The 22307-nt window shown below is 39.0% G+C and overlaps 1 protein-coding gene across 2 annotated transcripts in view; it reads right to left on the bottom strand.

The window, feature by feature from the left end:
• ST8SIA6 (ST8 alpha-N-acetyl-neuraminide alpha-2,8-sialyltransferase 6) overlaps positions 1-22307 on the bottom strand; it is a 1083972-nt gene that overhangs the window by 564205 nt on the left and 497460 nt on the right. For both annotated transcript variants that reach the window (XM_044067540.1, XM_044067539.1), the window contains exon 4: positions 6038-6182. In XM_044067540.1, coding sequence (XP_043923475.1) covers positions 6038-6182 — 145 coding nt within the window. The remainder of the gene's footprint in view (positions 1-6037; positions 6183-22307) is intronic.

A 22307-nucleotide genomic window follows, 5' to 3' on the forward strand; every position in this document is an offset into this window, starting at 1 on the left:
CAGAGAAGATGAGGAAGCTAGAGGTGATGGAAATTAAGTGCTTGAGAAGAGTAGTAGGATGCACACTGTGAGACAGACAAAAATGTGGGCATAAGTGCAGAAACCAAAGTAGCTCCAATTGCAAAAGAAATCAAGGATAACAGATTATGGTGGTATGGACATATGTGCAGAAAAGAAGACAATCTGGTGAAGAAGATTTGGGACAAACAGGAAGAAGCAAGAGGAAATGAGGATGTCCATCAAAGAGGTGGATGGATTTTATGAAAGACGCTCTGCTATACTCAGGCATGAGTGATGACTAAGGCAAGAGTGTGGCATTGAATTGAGAGAGATGGCGACATTTAACATGATACCACAACCCCATGTAGCAAATGGGCAAAAGGGGGCTGATGATGATGATGATGAGGATGAGCTGTGTACCCATGGTCCATTGCAAGATCTCATGAGAACCAAAAACATGAACTCACAGACCAATATGTCTCAAAAAATAAGACGTACTTACAGTAGGTATGTTGTGCATGTTAGTGTGGACCTTAGCAGGAAAGCACAATGTGCCACAGAATGTTATATAGTCATAGGTACTTGCAGCTGCAGTGTTGTGGTGTTCGCACTTAAAATGTGTGTAAGGAGGTGTATAGGAAAGTATGAAGAAGGGGAAGGCAGCAAGCAAAGAGTCATATAACAAATAGGTGGCTGGATGATGGTCCAGGGTCACTTTTTTGTGGAATTAGAACCCAATCTTTCTTTAAAGAGAAGAGGAGAGAAGAGAATAAAAAGCAAAAGCATAGTAGGAAAGGGAGAAGAGGGTTTGCAGAGCAGACAGACATACAAAGAACAGTACAGATAATAGGTGAATGTACACACATTAAGATTGGAAGACATGGAATGGATGGAGATAAACACAGGGTAGACAAATGGTAATGGGTGGACTGGAGAATACAAAGGGCATGAGCATGCTGTAGAATGAAGGGGCACACATGGCTGAGGACTGAATGAAGTACAAGCTGGAGTGTGCCATCTGCTGCACCAGCCAAAAGGGACATTAGTGAGTTCCATCATCTGCTGATGAATTAGGGCGGCTGATGGTTTGAGCCACACTCTCCCCTGGTGGACTGTTGGTAGTGTCTGACCTTGTGAGTGCAAGCCAACTGCTCCATCCACATCACCATCTATCACCTGCTGTGGTTAGACCAGAATAAGCACTGATCCTTTGCTACCTGTGAGTGAGGAGCAAAGCCTCCTTCATCACAGGGCAGTACCAGCCTTATCATCTCATGCTCCAGTCCAAATGGCCACTGTAGGGATGGGACATGGAGGAAGTATTTCCTTTACAAATTTCCCATTGGTACATGCAGCAAGGAGACACAATGGACAGTTTATCAAGTGAATTATTTGAAGATTAGACTAAACATAGTTAAAACATATGTCTACAGTGGTCAGTGGATGTATAACTCTCCCCTGCATCGTGTGGTAGATGGCATGATTACTTTCATACTCTGTCATGCTGAAAGATAAAGGCCACATCAGAGAACTATGACAAGTGTAATATAAGATGTAATAACAACAGGCTCAAATCACAGTCCCAGACATACATCTCCATAGCTGTGTAACAGGCACTGCACATTTATGTGTCCCTTTCATATAGGCTAACAAATTAAGACAGACATTGGTACAGTTATACATGGACATCCATCAGGTGATGTGCAGGCATCAAAAGGTGGTGCAGGATAACTCCGTCTTATAGGAACCAAAATCTGTAAGTGCCTTCTTCACCTCTACCTGACAGTGAATACTAAGCAATGAATACACCCACATTTCTTCAGAGGGAATTCTCAAAATACCTGCCAGTAGCAAGAGCAGTCCTGCATATAGAAAATGAAAAATAAGGTACATTGCCTTTAACTTACTATTCGATTAGGGGAGACGTTGCCTAACCTCTCTCTCCCAGGCATGGAGGTCTTCACGGATCCTGAGCAACAGGTCATCATGATAATGCCTGCATCTTATCCTCTGCTGGTGACACCTATAGCTTTGGACAAATACTGAGTCAGACTGTTCCGGGCAGGTTAAGTATACCTGCTTCCATTTTCAGTCCTATGAGTCCCAGTAATATGCTGTTCATAGCTGATTGCTCCATGCTCACAGGTGTCTGCATGTCTGGATGATGTGGTGTATGGAAAAGGCTTGACAAGTTCAACCCTGCTGAAAATTTGTGCTCTGCTACAGCCAGGGGTACTGATCAGTTTTTACAACAGCAAGTGTGGCAGATGATGGTTCATGGCATTACTGCTGTCAAGGGCCATAATCACACATTACAGGAGTACTGTAAGAGTGTTACCAGCACATTATGCTGTGCTAAGGCAAGGCACATTCTATAGCAACTGAGAGGGGAGTTGTGGGAAAATTCTCAGGAGCAGCAGATTGACAGAGACAGAGGAGGATTTGCTGTTCTTAGAGTGGGTGATGACTCTGAGAGAATCCCTGCAGGAGTGGACATTTGCCTGAAGATGGACCCACCCAAATGCATCTCAGTGGAGGATGCACCAGCTTAGTATCATGTTAAGCAGATGTTGCCGTGTGTGGCAAAATCATATATCAAGCCGTGACAGGATGCCAGCAGAGGTAGGCTGAAATTGCATGGTACATCTTGTCTGCATGCCAGTATCAGTACTAAAACATGGGTCTAATGAAGTAATAACAGTCCCTCTATACTTGGTTTAATGCTTTTCATTCATTAATTAAGGTCTACCGTGAATTGTGGTCTTTGTATTTATCCATGACCCCTCATCTCATGCCAAGTTACACAAAGCACCAGGTCCAAAGTTCTTGAGGTCATGGTCACCCGTAAAAAAAAACAGTTACCATACGCTTTTCAGTTATAGGTTCTCCTTAAATGTCTCCCTGTGATTATAGTCTATACCGGAATTACTCAGAAAAATATCAGAAACAATATGCTTCTTACCCTACCTTCAATCCGGATGTCTATACAACTAATAATAAATAATCACAGTGGTTTCTAGATTTTGTAAATGCCAGTTCCATAAGCTATGTCATACACCTTGTCACTAAGGGGGCAAACATTCTTGATATTGTTCTCACCAATAGTTGCTTTTGATTGTACTCACAATGTGTAACACGCACTCCAGTTAAGTATGACCACCAGAATGCAGCATGGCACTCTTGAATCAGGGAGTCTAACTCAATCAATTGTTCTTGTGTTCAGCTGGCTAGGCTTCTCAATGGTCTTCAGGACTTCATGCATAGTATTCTTTATGAGTGTTCATATCTGTCAGCTCTGGGATGCCTCATCTGGAGCTCATTTCGGTTAGACAAAGTTTGTAGCAGGCATCCCCCTTCTTATGATATGTAGCAGCAGCATCTTTTTGCTTTAAGACTGCATAAATGGAGAAATAACTATCAATTCAGCTCCAAAAAGGCACACTTGCATCTGAAAGAAGAGTATATGGCTAAGCACGCAAAGGGTATGTTTTGGATATCAAGCAATGGGATACCAGCACGTGGGAAGGCACCTGCCATGAGTGGTACAGGGACAAAGAGGTTTGCAGAGGTCCTTGTGCGGGCATTAGTCTATGTTCTTTAAATGTGCAGTGCAAGCTCCTAGAAGACAGTTCCCAATGGTTCTCAATCCATTGGTCATTGGTGTACTGAGTGAACCTTCCTCACTGTGGACCACTGTCTTGCTGAAACCAGGTAAAAGCCTGAGGAGTACAATCCTTATATCTAAGTGCCACCACCAAGTATTGGCTCAGGGATGTTAAAGGCCACTACCGTGGAACTAACTGGTTATAAGCATGAGCCAGCTATTTGACAAGGAGCTGAGCAGTAACAGAAGCACAGGAAGCACCCCTAAAGAGCTTGCTTAAGGTTTACCTCTCAAACATCTATCATCATCCACCATGGTGGATCATGGGTTTGAACCTAAGTTTTCACTACCCAGGGGTGAGGATGCAATGCCTAGGGTCATTGAGAACAATCTGTGTATTGATTTTAATTAAGAAAGATGTGCCCACTGTCAGACCGGCACTTTAGTTTCTTTAGGGCTGTAGGAGGGACCATTCTGGCAGATCCTACACCAGGCCTTCTTAACATTGTTTATTCTTCAAACAGAAAAATAAGCTAGGAACTCTTCCTGCCTGAGATGGGGTTGAATGTCTGGTTAATAAGCATAACAGACAATAATGCTACGGGTCCTGAATCATACACAACCCAGTGGCCACAGAAACTTTGTCGGCTTTGTTTATGGGAATTCTTCCATAACAAATACTAGGATCAAGATCTAAAGTGAAGTAAGACTGGGAGAAAAGAAATGCTATGCCCAAGGGTTAGACATACTCCTGCCACACAGCACATGATGTCATAATATGTTCCAGCAGAGGGATTATGTATTCACAAATTAGGAAGATGATGTCATGACATGTTGAAATTCCGACAAAACTAACTTTAACGGAAATGGAAAATTATGGATTTGAAACAATATATCTATTTATCCATCTATCTATAATATATATATGCATATACTAATTTGTTAACCAGGTAGGCAACTGCACACACAGTCCCTTTTCAGGGGCAGTCTGGGAGCGATACCTGGTTAAGTGACTTGCTCAAGGTCACACAGTAGGCAAATAAGGGCTGAGAAAATCAAACCCTGTATCACAGGATCTGCAGCTCATAGCTGAAGGGTTGGGAGATTGGCATAATAGTTAAAGTGTTTACCTTACAGATCCACGGTGCAGGGGTTGATTCTCACATGGGATAATTGGCTAGGCCTAAAATGGTCCGTATGGACAGCTAGCCTAGTCCTGATCTATGAAGAGGGTCCCTGATGTTAGCTCTCTTCCTTCTTACTCCCTTTTTACAGTGTCATCCGCTTGTTTTATTATATTTTAATGGATATGATGGGGAGAGTTTGGAAATAATATCAGACAGACAAGCACAGCCAAACAAGAAGAACAGCATTTCCTTTGCTGCTAGCAGAGCACATCTTTATATCAGTTAGGCTACCTCGCTGCAGCAGTTCAAAAGGCTGGTTGGTCTTAGACTGGCCAGGTGATGTACTGGAGCAAACAGGAAAAATAGGCATGAATAAAACAATCAGCAATGAAAAAAGTACATTTATCCATTGGAAAAACACAAAAGGTGGAAAGAAGCTATAAGGCAGTGCTGGAACAAGATGATAGACAGTTCTAGAAAAATGTTTAAAGAAAATGGAATTGCATGCTGCTGCACTTCAAAATGCAGTCCTGATTGGAAAGAAGATAGAAAAGCAATAAGTAAATTTAAACAGAAACATGCCAGAACTTGGTGAACCAAAGACTGAGAAGAAAATTAATAACTGTTATAAGGAAGGTTGGTGCCAACGGGAGCCTGCTGCTAAACGTGACCCATGCAACGTTCTAGAATGAAATTGTTTATATGCAATTCACAGTCAAGACTAAAGAAACTGGACATCTTCCACAGGTAGTTAAGAAAAAAAAAAAAACAATAAAAACAGTCTATTTAATTTTGCTTTGTAGCTGAAGGAAAGGGGTAATATTTTGTACAGGCTAAATAATGCAATTGAAAGATAGCTGTGTTTTAATGCTGATGAGAAGCTACTGTTTGATATTTATATTGACACGCTACATGGAAGCAAAGTAGCTTTGCTTCTAAATAACAGTGTATTAACAGTAATAATAATAATAGGAATGAAGGCACATTTGTATGCTGTATATTTATGAGTCAGTTTTCAGAAATTTAATTTCTTTAGACAAAATAACCAACTTACTAGATGCATGAATACATGAATACATACATACTTTTAGTAAAAAGATACATATATGCCTCTGCTGTACTGTTTGGTTTGTTTGCAAACTTTACTTCACACTTTCTCTAAATAATAATATAATCACCCTGGGTATTATCAATAACACCTAAATTATTTTTAATGACTGCAGTAGTCTTAAATATTGTTTAACCCAATATTTTAATTTTTCTTATCAATGCCAAAAATTTGGTTACACTACCAAAATTGTCTTACCTCTGGAAGCATTCTAAAAATATTCCAGGTTACTGCAATAGTTCTTCTTCTGTCCACTTCATAACTTATGTTGGTACCAAGTGGTGTATTATTGCGTGAAACAATAAAGTTGTTTGTTGCATTACAACATATAGACAACTGTAATCTGGAAAAAAAAACACAGAACATACTTTCAGAATTCTGAGAAACTTGGGGTCCGATATAGGGCAGTGTCTTACCCATAAACATAAAAAAACGCCAGTGCAAGCAGGGCCTTAATTATCTATTCACCCCACAGTCAGATGATAGTCTTGGCACCATAAAGCTGACTTCCTTTTTCACTCTTCAGGCAGCTACAAGTGAAGCAAGCCAAACCCCCCTTTTCTAATTCCTGTGAAGGATTTATTTATTTATTATTTATTTATTTGCACTTTGTTTGCCAGGATGGTCCATTGGCCAAAATAGCTCATTTTCAATGGTGTCCTGGGGAGAAAAGCGTCATAGACACAAAGTATACAAAAAATAACAGGATGTTATTGTAAACAGAAGCATACAAAGCATACATGAAAAACAAAGCATATGATGATACAATATAGAAGATAAAGAAAGTATATAACAATTAGCAAAGTTTACAAATGTATATATTCATCTTTTCTTTCAATTAACTGCTGGTATCTTCGTAAGTGTGTGAAGTTACTACCCTTTAACTGCGCCTTTACCCGCCTAGCCATTTTGCCTCCCTTCTTCTTTCCATCTATGGTTTTAAGTATCCCATATACCCGAATGCAGAGTTTCAGACAAGGTAAAAAAAAGCTAAATGTTCACTGTTGTAGTATCCTAAGCTACTTGGATCCTAATCCACTGCCACTGGCCAGCTTTTCATAGCTCATGATTGCCTGTTTCCTGCACTTTCAGGAGCTTGAGAGGAACTCCATATACAAAGACAGAGTGAGAAAGTCTCAAAGCTTTCTTGCATGTTAGTGGACCCCAATGATCTGATGGTTAGCTAGTGATTCTTCAGATTTGGGCAGATAAGTCCACTATTGGGGAAAACCTTCCACTAAAATTATTTTTCGTGGAAAACTTTGTGGGTTTTCTGTCATACTGTTTAATTTGTGCTAAGAGACAGATGTGCTGTGGACTGTCACTGCTTATAAGAAAAATTTAGTAGGTGAATACTTGCATAAACAAACTGTGTAAATTATCTGTTTTTGATGTTTTCCTACAGATTTGTGTAGGCTTTATGTATTAGGACAGGATATTGTGCTTTCTGGGCACTATCGTTTTTTTTCTTAGCTCAGAGTCTCCCATTAAGTGTTTAAAGCTTTAGTGACTGTTTCTGGCTATGCTCCCTGTTTTCAAAGCTTCTTCCTTGGCTGAATCTATGGAACAGTTACTTGTCTCTGTGGTTCTTCTCTCCCTGGTCCACAAGAAGAAGAAGAAGAAAGTAATCAGGACATTTCTGGGTATCAGGCTGGCTCCAGTTTTGCTTCTGTCAGTGGTGGGTAACTTTGCTGTGGCCAGAATCAATCCCTCAGACCATTCTTTTCACTCTAGTCCGTTCGGTCTGGCTCCTGCAGCCACTAATGATTGGGAGATCGACACATCCTCTGTGAAAGAAAGTATGCCCTCCATGGGCAAGGGAAGAATACTCTTGTTTGTCTGAGAGGAAGGGGTAGGTGAAGGGCACATTGCCATGAAAGGGATGATGAGCCCAGGGTTAATATGCATGCTATGGGTCAGTCTTTTTCCAGACAGTTGATAAAAAGAGAAAAACTTGGCTACTCGCGTTTCAATCTCTGTGGACAGAGAAGATTTGCTGGGATTTGCTTTTTCTGTTTTTATCTCCCTACCTTTTTAGGGAGAAGAGAAAAAAGTTTCCTGCTTTTCTGATTTTGAATTTCAGTAAAAAAAGCAGGAATTAGATGGGGAATGTTGTGCTTCACAACTTTCTTTTCAACCTGAAGATTCTGATTTTGAGGAAAATGTTGCTTCAGATTTCTATCCAGAAGACTTGTCATTTTCTGAGTTTATCTAAAATGAATGTTTTTTTTTCAGTGCAAACACGAAATCCCTACCACTAAGCAAATGTATTATGATTTGCTACAGTTTCAGCAGCTGGATGTTTCCAAGTCTGCAGCTGTTCCTCCTATTTTATCTACTTAAGAGAATGTTTTCTCACAGCCTGTAACTCCCAGACAGTCATTTTCCTGCATCTAGATAGTCAACAGGTTATAGAGTACTTCAGACTCATAAGTACTTGTTTTCTAATCTTAAAACAGACCTTGCAGAGATGTCCCTATCCAAAACAGCTTCTTATAGACAGATTGTTAATGCTAATTCCATTCCTTCAGTGGAGATGTTCCAAAAATTCTTCCTGAGTTTTTCCAGTCAACACCATGTATCTTTCTTGGAATTAGGATTCTAAGGTACATGTTGTCTAAGATATTTATGATTTCCTGGCAGACTTAACATGAGAAAAATCCAACGATACTTCAGGTCAGTCTGGACTCAGCATCTTAACCCAATGTCTTTTCAGATCTCTGTTTTGTGGTTTGTAAGAAGGGAGGTTCTATGGTGAGTAGAAGAGATCTCTTGTGATCCTGGTCTCCACCATTCTCCTTTACATCTGTTCTCCATTCTGTCAGAAGCTTCAGACCTGGTATGGAGGCTGGTTTCCATTGGTGTGAAAATGTAAGGTCTGTGAAACAAACTCGACAGACAAAGGCACATAAATGTCACAGAAATTATGTCATTGATAAATGATTTGAAAGTCTTAAATCATCTATGGTCCCCAGGAGCATTACACATTTTCAGACAACACCACAATGATGTTGTATATAGGCAACTAGGGGGAGGGGGTACCACATCTTACTCCTTTTGCAGACTTACAATGTTAGCCTGGGAGGTAGCAACATCACTCAATTTATCTCTAAAACCTTGCAGCTGACAAGTTAAGTAGGTCAAAGACAAACCTTCACAAATATAAATATCATCCTGGGTTTTTCCAATAATTGATCTAATTGTGGGGAAACATCTCAAATAGATATGTTTGTCTTCACTCAGATCAGACAATTTAAAAATTCTGCTCCAGGATTCCTTGCAAACAGGCCTAGAAGACAGATGCATTCTCATTCCCATGGTCAATAATGTTCTTGTATGCCTTTCTTCTCTTTCCACTGATACCCAGGGTTCTTCTAAAGATCCAGAAGAACTCCTGAACATTGTGGTGGTGACTCTTTTGTGGCATAGACAGCTCTGGTTCTCCATTCTTTTGAAATTGGCCAAGGGCAATTACCACTTCCTCAAAGCCTGGATTTACTCACACAAGACAGAAATGATTTGATACACCTCAACCTGGAAACTCTTATTGACTGCTTGGATGACAGAATTTTGATACCGTTTAGGGACCCTTTTTTCTGAGAATATGGAGCGGGTATTGAAGGAGGCAAAAAAAAAAAAAAATATATATATATATATATATATATATATATATATATATATATATATATATGTGTGTGTGTATGTGCAAATGAAAAACAAAAATCTAGTTGGTGTCTTTCCAAGGACCTGGACCATTTTAAGACCTTCTGCCAATGGTTCTTGAATATTTGTGTGAGTTACTGCCCTTTGGCCTTTCTTACACTAATACTTGTCTGCCCTTTGATCCCTACTTGTTTGCCCTTTTTTCACTGCTTTCTAACTGTGTCCAGGTTGCGCAGTTTTTCAAAGGGGTCTTACATATCTATCCACCTAGAAAACATGTGGTTCCTCTTTGGGATCTTAATTTGTGCTCGATAAGGTTACTGTTTTCCATTTGAACCAGTGCATCAAACTGAACTGAGGTTTTTAGAAGACTGTTTACTCATTGCTATGACTTCTGCTAGGAGAGTATCTGTGTTACAAGCTCTTATGATGAGTGAATCTGATCTCACTTTCCAAAGGGACAATGTTCCTTTCAAACAAATTCTTCTTTTATGCCTAAAGTAGTCTAAGAGTTCACCTTGAGCCAGTATATTAATCTCTGTGTCTTCTTTCCTGACCCCTAAAAACAAGAGGGAATAAAAATCTTCATACTCTGGATGTCCTCAAGGAGTTCAGATATTACCTGGACAATATGTAATCCTTCAGGAAAACTGATCAACTGTTTGTCTCCTATGAAGGTAGGAGGAAAGGATGGTTGTCTCATTCTATTTATTTTTTGTTATTTTCACCATAATAAGCAACTTTCACACAGGGTTAGGGCCTATTCCATTGGGGATTTGGCCTCTTTGGTAGCTTTCTGGACAGGGGTGGACTTTAGACATATTGCAGTGGCAGTAACTTGGTCCTCAGTATATACTTTTATTAAGTTCTACAAACTGGATTCACTTTCCAAGTCAAGAAGAGGCTTTCAAGGGACTATTCTCCAGGGACTCCTGGATTCTTGCTTTATTTCCTCCTGTCTTAATTTCTAAGCTATGGTAATCTACCCAAATAGCTTAGATTACTGCAGACATTATCTAGTGTTGAAGTACAGTTGTGTAAGTAACTTACCATAACAATAAATGTTTGTCTAGACCACTGTTGCAGCAGCAATGCCCTCTTTCCATCCCCCATGCTAGGCTAGCCTTAGGTAAACTGGCACCCTAGGTGAGAAGGCAGGTAAACTGGTGCCCTAAGTGAGAAGGCTCCATGGCACTAAGCCTCCAGAAGTCACATGGTTTCTAGATGCTCTGAGATGCATTTTTCAGTTTTTTATACAAACGTTTTCATCAAATGATTGCCTGAGCAAAAAACATGGTAAGTGTGGGTTTTACTCTTCAACTTTGCTTTTTCCTGCATCTTTTTAGCACATCCTAACTGACCAAAACTACACAGTAATAATTAAATTAAGCTGGGACTACTAAGTCCCCAGAAGTCATGGGGTTATAGATATTCTGAGGTACATTTTAGTGCTTTTTTCCAAATGTTTAATGCAATAATGACCTGAACAGAAATCACACTTGGAAAACAAATTAAATCCTTTTTTTAGGGAAGAAATAAGTCATATCTAAGTTTTAATGCTCACAGATGACCAAACACTTCAGAATAAACTGAGAAGACAAATATTTTGAGGATAAATTGACTGTATCTAGAAATAGTATCTGCCCCCTACTATTTGCCTCACAATAGGCTGTCCATATCTCTGTATCTTCCATATGGTGTTACATTGGGTAAAATTATGACATAAATGCTGACAATCATACTTCAAGCTGCTGCTGTCATATTTATGCCTCCTCCTTTCCTACCACCCACAAAATACAACCATCGTCTGTGTACCATTTTGATGTCAGACTGGAACAAACCTGAAAAAAACAAATAGAACATGGCATATTTACTTTTAGACATATATAACCAGCATGTTCATTTACTCTCCCCCAAAAGATAGCTAAATGTATATGCACCAGATGTTTGACTGTGAGGAAAATGGGAAAAATTATTACAATAATATTTTCTTCTTGATACTTCTAGACATAGTATAGTGGTCCTGTACAAGCTTTATAGACCCTCTGAAGTTTGTGAGGAAAGTTAAAGAAACAATGACCACAATGTCCTCAGCCCATCACAAGATATAGTGATCTCTCAGGTTTGGGGGGAATATTAAAGCAACAATGACATCGCCTCCAGCAGCCCCCCCCCCACACACACACACAGACATACACACACACACACACACACACACACACACACACACACACACACACACACACACACACACACACACACACGCATACAGGGAGCTTATGCATGCACCTATGAGCTGCAAAGGTTTTAGATTAGCCCATGTCAGAATCAATTTATACATCCTTGGTATTTAAGGATCACCAGCCCCTGATGCTCTGAAAGTCTGGGTATTCCGTGACATATTCCTTTCCTTTTTTTTTTTTTTTTTTTTTTTGAGGGATGACAGTTAAATTGAGCAAGTGACAACAGGGTCAGTTACTTTCATCCAGACAACCACCACCATGCAGTTATAGTCTACTTATATGTACAATTCAGATGTCTGATTGTAATAAAAGTGGATGATGGTGGAATGTATTTCAGCTTTGTTCCAAACAAAGTTGCCACACATTAAAATATTGCACATTGCTTCATATAATCATATTAGTCCTGCAAAATCAAAATAAACAAACTGCAGCAGCAGCTAGTAATGTTTCTCCAAAGTAAACAGCCACAGCAGTTATGCATACTCTGCCTGCGCACATCAGGTGTCCAGTTAAGTAGTCTATCCTACTTCTCACAGTTGCACGCTAGTCTTGCTTAGCTAGATAACTGACTGTTTAAACTGAGAAAATGACAAGAGGGTTATTTACATCCAGCCAGCCACAACTCCCACCCAGTGGTCATAGCCAACACGTCTAATGGCTTTGCCATATTATTTTGCCTCTGTATGTACCTCTCAATGGTCTAGATTTCTATAGAATATTCAGATTTTTGCTTTACCGTTTTAGTCTGTTCTTCTTAAATTTGTGGTTTCTGCAAATCAGTGCAGATTGGAATCAGTAAATAATGACATACATTTGAGTTTCAGACTTCATACTCTTCAGAAAACAACAAATCCTGTTATCCTAGCAACTTTCTAAGTTTATAAGAGCAATATTTAAACTCTGTCCCTATTTTTGAAACCCTGCCCCCCCCCCCCCGTAATTTTAGGCTTTGTCCATATTTCTTGCTAAGAAGTTGAGAGGTATGCCTCCACAATTCTCACAAACAATTTGCAACACATTAAGATATTCCAGTCTAAGCTGCCCTACACAAATCACAAAGCCATATTAAAATGGTCTGCAAGATGTAGCTGATCAATGATCATTCTAAAAACAGTAAAGACACTTCTTTCACAGCACCATTCATTTCATATCGAGTGTTCACACACAAAATAAGTTTGAAGTATTTCATAACATATCTGGTTGATCAGTCTGGCAGCATTATTGTAAAATTGGTAAAAGCATTTCTCTCACCAGTACCACATCATTTCCTTCCTCTCTGTCCAGAACTGACCCAATGTATGCACAACTGACTTGATGCATGCAGTGACACCAGAAGCATAGCTGGCTCAACCAGCATCCTGGTCTAGTACAATCAACCAGCGCCCCATCCTCTCATCTCTTCAAGTGAAGAGCAAAAAAATAATTTACTGGAATAAGGTGATGCATATGATTGGTTTATTACAGTTAGATCTACACTCCCAACAAAAAAATGGACAGTCCTTCTACTGGCACACCAACCAGGTGGCCAGATGCATGACATGTCCCCCCCCCCCTTCCTGCCTTAGCCATTTAGGTCATGTTTATGAGCCTTGCTCCCAAACCTCCTTGAACTTATTTTATCAAAAAAATAAATAAAAAAATAATGTCCTCCTTTAAACTGCAGCAAATTTTACTATAGTTTATACCCTGCCTGCATAGAATGCTACAGTACTCATGTTTTAAACTGTAGCAAACTGATTGCTACAAATGTAGCAAACAGTTGCTATTGTTTTTATCCTGCCTTCATGAAGCACTATGGCATTCATGTTTTAATTAAAAAAAAAATCTTTTTTTCAAACTATGGCAAACTGTTCACTGTACCCTGCATGCAAAGACTGCTATAGCGCTCATGTTTTAGTTAAAAAAAATTGTAGTAAACTACTTTCTACAATGTTGCAAGCATTTGTTACAATTTAAACCATGCACTGAGTGTTACAGTGCTCAGGTTTCACTGCAAGTTAAAGAGAGATCAGAATTGGCTGATTGTGCCACCAACACTTTCTGCCCAGGGCAGTTGCCATCTCGCCTCACCCTAGCTACAACTACTGACTACTGAGTGAGACAGATAGTTGAGTAGAACCTAGAGATGAGGAAAAAGTCCAAATGGGCATTCCTAGACTTGGGCAAAGCATATGACAATGTCCCATGAAAACTAAGTTGGGCAGTCCTGCAGTGGTCTATAGTCCCAGAACCATTGGTGGAATTAGTGCAAGCTATGTACAAGGACCCAGTGACTCAATTATGAACAGCATTCAGTCTCACAGTTCCCACTGGGAGTGGGTGTGCATCTGGGTTCAGCTCTGAGCTCACTGCTGTTCATACTGGTGATAGACTACACTAGCAAATAGGTCAGAGAGGACAGATCAAAAAAGTTACTGTATGCAGATGGTGTGGCATTACAAGCAGACTCTGAGCAAGAACTTCAACAAATAACATGGGAATTGAATGCAAAACTGAAGGCACATGGGATGCAACTGAGTACATATAAGGCAGTTGTAATGTCAGTAAACGGGGGGAATCAGAAGAAGCTCAGAACTGAGATAGAAAGGAAAATAGTGGAACAGGTTAACAGCTTCTAGTTTTTGGAAGGGGTGGTTCAGGAGAAGGGAATTCTGAATGAGGAGGTCAAAGCTAGAATCAGAATGACTTTAGCCAACTGGCACAATGTCAGGTGTAGTGTATGACAGAAAAATGCCAAAGAAGTTGACAATTAAGGTGTACAGAACAGTGGTGTGACCAGTAATACTGTGGCACAGAAACCTGGGCAGTAAAGGCAGAGCATTTGAGGAAGCTAGAAGTGATGGAGATGAAGTGCCTGAGATGGATGGTAGGATGCACACTGTGGGACAGATGACGAAATAAGAACATAAGAGTAGCAGCCAAATTAGTTCAAATTGCAGAACAGGCCAAACAGAACAGATTACTGTGGTTCGGGCACATGTGCAGAAAAGCTGATGACAATCTGATAAAGAAGATTTGGGACAGACAAGAAGAAGGGAAGGAGAAATGAGGGCATACAGCAAAGAGGTGGATGGACTGTGTGAAAGAAGACCTGCGACAGTTAGGCATGAAAGTCCAAGAAGGTAGGAAAGCGGCATTGAATAGACAGAGATGGCAACAGTTGATATGACACTGTAACTCCATGTAGAAAATGGGAAAATGGGATTAAGGATGATGATGATGATGATGATGACGATGATGATGATGATGATTATGACGACGACGATGATGATGATGATGATGTGCGTAACTCAGTAGAATGTCTCTGCCTCTGTTCTGCCCTTGATGTACAAAGATGAAAAAATAATCCAAACTCCTTAAGGTGCCTTCATGCTTACATTAGAATGTTGCAAGGTTCATACTCCTGTGACCTTGCAATGTTTAAGGTAAACATAACATTACTTGGCATGAATGTCAAGTCAACTGGTGTACCTCTCCCTAGAGCTCTCACTGTGTAGTGTTTGCATTTTAGTTTTTCCTTTGTAAGGGGTGCTTTATTAATTAATTTATTTATTCATTCTTAGAGAAAAAAAAATTAAATGGGGAAAGAACACCCCTATAAACATAGCTCCCTGGGCAGTTGCCAAGTTCACCTATGCTTGAATCCGGCCTTGCCCCCATGTTTTTCACATTGCCAGTGTCTAAATATATATACTATTGTATAGCTATCCTTCTGTTATATTCTCCAACACTTTTCTGTTCAGTGCTATTGCCTCCCTTTTTGGGGCATGAAAGCCATGAGACTTTTGTGTTTTGTCTTTTTATGTGGAGCTCCTCTCAGGCTCCTGATAGAGTGTATGGAGGACACCATTTAGCTTTAAAAAGCTGGCCAGTGGCAGAGGGGCAGGACCCAAATATCTTAGTCTACTATGTACAGCATGTATAGTGGCCTTATGCACTACATGGAATCATTTTTGGAGAGCTGCTGTGTACTATATTTGTTAGAGTTACTAACCTAGGTGGTCTTCTTTTAAGGCAGTCAAAATTTGAACACTCCCAGAGCCTGTGTCCACTCTGCCTGGCATGATACCTATGCATTCATCATCTCCATGCAGGGATATTAAAAATGAATCATGAGGCTTGCAGTGGATGGTGGACCACCTCCAGATGCAAATCTGGCAGCCACTATGGAACATGTCTTCTCTGAGACTCACTGTATCATCATCATCTTCTTTCGGCTGTTCCCATTAGGGGTCTAGTCTCACTGTATCAGGTTGCTTAAAATCTTCTGACACTGCTGTGTTATGATTCCCCCCACCCATAGTATAGGTGCTGTGGACCGCTTTGTCCCATGCAGTCTAAGTACAAGGAGATAAGCACCCTCTATTCATAACAGGCACTATACATGGTTTCTGAGTGCCTAGTTTCTGCAGGACTGAATTTCTCTAACCTATGCTATCAGCCCCATATAGAGGACATGCTTACACCTAGGAGGAACAACGTCATAGTTTTAGGCCAATGATGTCCAGGTAGCATACTTCTCCACTTCTTGACATAAGAATATTGTATAAAGCCAACAATATTGGAGAAAAAAGGACCGCAATCAGAGACATATACGCATGTATAGACATCCACAATGGATGTCCACACACACAGACACGCGCACACACACACACACACATCTATATATATATATATATATATATAGATATATATATATATATATATATATATATATATATATATATATATATATATATATATATATATTTATATATAAATATATATATATATATATATATATATATTAGATATAGATATAAATACATTTATACATGCACACACACACACATATATATATATATATATATATATATATATATATATATACACACACACAGATATAGATAGAGAGCTTTGGATATGCACACACACTTACACATACTCATAGCAATGTTACTGCAGCCTTTACCCAGGCAGATGCATGTATGTATATGGCACTGATGAGATGTATCCCAGATCAGGTTAGTAGCAGAAGGTGAGGTAGTCCTGTTGTTGTGTACTGACATCTCATAGGTACAGTAATATGTGTACAGTTACACCAAGTACACAATCTATAACTACAGATGTAGGTTACATGCAAGGAAATTGCAGGCACATACTGGTAACATACTTACAATATTGTTACCATAGACTATTCCTTGGCATATACACTCATATGTATAGCACACTGTGGAAATATCATAACACTCCAGAACAGCTTGTACCTTATCTGAGCTTTATCCTGTGGAGCTGATGCTTTTGTGCTGCCAGACAGACTCCAGTCTGAAAATACCACTAATGTTGCCACTCACTCACTCACTGCTCCATTTGCTTCTAACATGACACAACAGATGAAAATGTCACAAACATATACCAAGCTGCAGAATCTATATGCTAATGATGTGTAATTCTAGTAACATCTATGAATTGTTATGCTTAGGTTCATAGGTAGGTACTAGGCTTTCAGCCCTGGGGCCTATACAAGCCCAGCCAAAAAGGTACTCTAGCTTTTGCCACCCAAGAAAAGTATTTTCCTGTGCCATTGTTGAGCAGAGCCACAGAAGTGATCCCCAGGGTGAATTTCCAATTTAGTGTGAATCAAAATGAAGACGCCAGCACCAAGGATGAGCTGAGAAAAGTTTATTGGAACTGAAAACTAGACCGGTTTCAGCACATAGCTTTCATCAGTAGTACAACACTGAAACAGAGAAACAACCCACCAATAAATACCTGTTCCAATCAAATAGTATGACATCACTTCCTGTCATGGAATGAAAACAATAAATTTAATGAATGTGCAAACCTATGTAATTTAGAAATAATATAATAGAATAAACATATCTATTAGAAATGGATTGCCTACAAGAATAAATCTGGCACATGAATAAAATAAAGGAAATGTTACAGCTTATCATTAAGTCCAGGGGAAAAAAGACCCCCAAGTTTCACTATCCATTTCCTTTCCTTACTGTTGAGTATGTCATGCCATCCAGTTTTAAAAGCTCGATTACCTGTAATGTTGTCTATAATGGTGAATGAAAATTTGGCAGTGTGGTGGTTTAGTGTATGTCTGTATAAGGCATTGGTGATTCGGGCGTTCCTAGTATTACCCAAATGTTCAGATATTCTGATCCTAAACCGTCTGGATGTCTGACCTATAAAAAAGGCTTGGCAAGTGCATGTGGCAAGATAGACAATCCAATCCGTACTACAGTTACCAAAACAACGTATGTTGTATAGTTGTCCAATATTCCTACTGGTGAATGTTTTGGTTTTAAAGACATAGTTACAAAAACTACAGTGTCCACAGGGATATGATCCAACTAATTTTTCCCCCATTAAAGTCCTCTGATGAAAAGAATCATCCCTAAGTGTTATTTTTTTATAATGGGAGAAATAAGACCCCAGTGTCTTGCCCTTTCTGTATGAAAATGAATACCTATCCCCCAGATAATCCTCTAATAGTGTATGAGATTTAAGTATATTCCAATGTTTATCCACTATGTCCAAGAGATGCACAGTATTTCTGCCATATGTACTTACAAATCTCAAGGTGTCCTGATTAGTCTGCTTTTGATGTTTGTGATATTCTAATAGTGTATCCCTGGGCTGATTTTTGGTCCATTGCATAGCTGAACAAACGTTATGTTTGGCATATCCCCTTGCTAGAAATCTATTGGCTAGATCCTCATGATGTTGTGTCAAGTTTTGTTGGGAAGAACATATCCTTTTGAGACGTAGAAACTGGGATTTGGGAATATTGTTGATGGTATGTTTGGGATGAAGACTGTTAGCATGTAACAAAGTATTATACTCAGGAAATTTACGGTATACAGAAGTTTTTAAAGTGTTATCAAGTTGACGTTGTAAAAAAACGTCAAGAAAATGAATTTAATTTTGGTGGTAATCAACAGTAAACTCCGCACCCCATATATTTCCATTAAGATATTCAACAAACTCATGTAAATATCAGCCGTACTTGCTAGCTCCTTTCTGCTTACCCTGATATTTTTCACTGGCTGTTGGCATTGGAAGGGCTGGGAACAGGCGCCATTTTCTTGGCATTCTGTGTCTTTGAAGGAGGGCTCCTCATCAACCGTTTGTTTTCGTTTTATACATCAGCTTTCTGTTTTTGGAATTACCAATGTTACAACGTTGCATGTGTATTGGATTACCCTTTGCCTACAACATCTGATGGTTCCAGCGGATTTCACACCTGTAATTTTTTAAACTTGGTTTGTTTGCTTTTTTGGACAGTATTACTACAAGAAGGGATCGCGGAAAGTATTGTCCACTTATTCAAGGTCTATCCATCATTTTTGTATTTTGGATCCAATTTCTAAATGTGTGGGATTCTTGTACTAACAACAATATGCATATGACTTTGTGGTTTCCATAAGGCGGTGGTTGGATTTAAATTCTTTACCATTTTGCGGATCAAGGGAAGTTTTCTATTGGATTATAGCTTCAGACTATGCTTTGCAGGTACATTATTTTGGTTTTGGGCATTTGGTGATAAACGTTCATCATTTGGTTGCCGTTTTTTGGTTACCATTGAAACTTGTCTTGTCGTCCCATCATTATCATGGTAGGATGGAAATTTCCTTTACTCATGGAGGTCTATAAACCAGGGGAATATATGTATAGTGACTTTGCAACTTTTGTGCGGCACACAATAAACATTCATTTTGTACTGTTAACATCACTGGCATATTTGCAGATTGGCTTTCCAGGATCGGACTTCACCGTACGTTACTTTGCACTAACTTTTGGGACCTTATTCATGTTATTGGATTATGTTCAGATTTAACATGACGTTTAACTATATCAGTAACATATATTTATGCATGGCTTGAAACCAATTGGTTTTGTATTTAGATTAACTGTTATATCTTTTTTCAGCTGAGTTGCTTGATTAGTGGAGGGTCAAAAATCTAGCTTAGGAGTTTATGATCCTCTTGTATGCTTAATTCGTGTATATTTAGGCAGAATAACAGTGAGAAATGTTTAATTTAGGTTAGTCTAATTTACGAAACTTTACTTCAAATAACCTTCTCTTTTTCATTAATGTATTTTTCAGAACCAATAACTATTTTTGTACCTTTTTGAACCTGGGTTAGGTGTTCATTTTCTCAGTATTTTGTCTGGTGAGGATAGGGACATAAATACAGTGTTTAGCAGGTTTTGGTTGGTGGATATTCATTATGTATGCATATGCCCTATACATTTATCTTTAACACTCATGGTATTAGTTTTGACCATTTCATTCCATTTCATAATACCTTTTGGTCACTTATGAATGTATCATATCAAATGTGGATTATACATCATAGGTTGACTTCACAATCATCAGGGGTTTGAGGTCTGAGCATTAGATAATTACGATTGACTGTCAGTCTTCTGTATTATATTCCATGCATTTTTTCTGCCATATTATTAATCATTATTTGTGTACTCATCAGACAGAAATCAGTTGACCAATTTACATGGTCACATTGACACAGGCTCAATTCTTTCCTCCTTCTGTGGCTCAAATTGATATATACCAATTATTGAGGATATTTAGAATTGTTTCTTCACATTTGCTCAGGTTGTACTACTTACTGGCTCAGTTTGTCTGAAACTGCCTTTATTTTACCAGGCAACTTATTGTCATGGATCTACAGAAATTACTCTCCGGTTTATGTGTGGATAAAGATGATATTCAGGTGTTTGGCATTAGGACATTGCAAGCGGGTTCTACTGAATGTCACACCTCAGATCCAGTTGACGGTTGCTTTTTGCTGTTCAGCCGGTTGGGCAAAAAAGTTAAAACATTAGGGACAAATATCTGGCATCTAAAATTGTTTAAAGCTTACCAAAATCAAAATATAACCCCTAGGGGTCTCAGTTCTAAGGTACAACCATTGGTTAGTACACCTGATGACATTTTACTTAAGGATTGGCAACTAGCCCAGCAACAAGCATCTATGTCATTTGTCAACATATTGGCTTCCTTTTATGACAGAACAGTTCATGCTAACATCGCAGAAGTTGAAAAAATATGTAATGACTTGAAAAAGTTTGAAGAGCATACTAGTTTTAAGGACAATCTGAGAAAATTGTCTAAGGAACTTATGGCTCTTGAGAATAATTTAAAGGCCAAGAAGCTACATAAATTCTCAAGGGACAGGGAGGATTATGACAAAGGCAGACAGTTTGAGTCACATAAGGGGGTAAGGTCTGCCGAAGGTACTAAGAATCCAACATATGTTTGCAAACAGAGACCAAGATCCATACTGAAAAAAGGTGTTTTTACCAACGCCACCTCCAGTGAGGAGTCTTCTACAACAGACACGGAATCCATAAGTATTGATGATTCCCCAGATTCTAAAAGGGGACGTACATCTGAAGACCCTTTAGGGGTAGTTAACACAGGGGAGGAAGAAAACACAAGGGTAAAAAGCTTAGAAGACCTCTTTTTATCAATAGTGAAATAGACACTCAATGTACTAATGTACATAACATTTCTCAATATGTTTTAACACTAAATGACCAAGCATTATTTAATAAAGGTCTTGGATTCATCCCTGGCTTTTTTGTTGATGAAAACTCATTTGTTTCTGATATCATAGCATTTTGTAGAAAAATTAATCTCAAATTGTTTTTCAGACAACAAGATCAACAGGATCTATCTCAAAGATCTTCTGAATTCAGATTCCATCGGTCTAATTTTAACCCACCGATGGACAAACATGTGGCTATTTTCCAGCAAGCTGTTATAAAAGATCTGCACTTCTATCTGGGTTCAGAAAATATCATTAAACATAATCTATCTAAGGCAGAACAACAAGCCTTAACACACCTCAGGAACAACACTAATACAGTTATTCTTCCTGTTGATAAGGGTGGTGCGGTTGTCGTCATGGACTCTGATTATTATTGGGATGAGGGAAATAGACAGCTGTCTAACCCCCATCATTACATGAGGATGACCACTGATCCCACTCCCAATTTCAAAAAAGAAATTGATGATTTCTTACAGGAGGCAGTTGAGATAGGTATCATTTCTGCTAACACTAAATCACATTTAACAGTTTTGGATCCTGCTAAACAGTATCTATATCTATTACCAAAGATTCATAAATCTTCTCATCAACCACCGGGTAGACCTATAGTCTCAGGGATTGGATCACTTACGGAACCTTTGTCAGCATTCCTCATGGATAAACTCAAACCTCTTTTACCGTTGGCTAGAGCTAGACTCAAGGATACAACAGAATTTTTGCAAATTGTTTCGGATTCTCAACTAGAGCCACATTGGTTAATGTGCACTCTTGATGTCAAATCTCTGTACACCAGTATTCCACATTGGGCTGGATTAGCTGCACTAGATTTTTGGTTGAACAAAGCTGGTATGTATCCCCCTGGCTTTAACACATTATTAATTTGCATGGCTGAACACATCCTTACAAAAAATGTTTTCTATTTCAAACAGGATTGCTATTGACAGATACAGGGTATAGCTATGGGTGCTTCATTTGCACCGATTTATGCTGACC

The sequence above is a fragment of the Protopterus annectens genome, chromosome 3.part1 (genome assembly GCF_019279795.1).
Source record: "Protopterus annectens isolate FY-2018-M chromosome 3.part1, PAN1.0, whole genome shotgun sequence".
Lineage (NCBI taxonomy): Eukaryota > Metazoa > Chordata > Ceratodontiformes > Protopteridae > Protopterus > Protopterus annectens.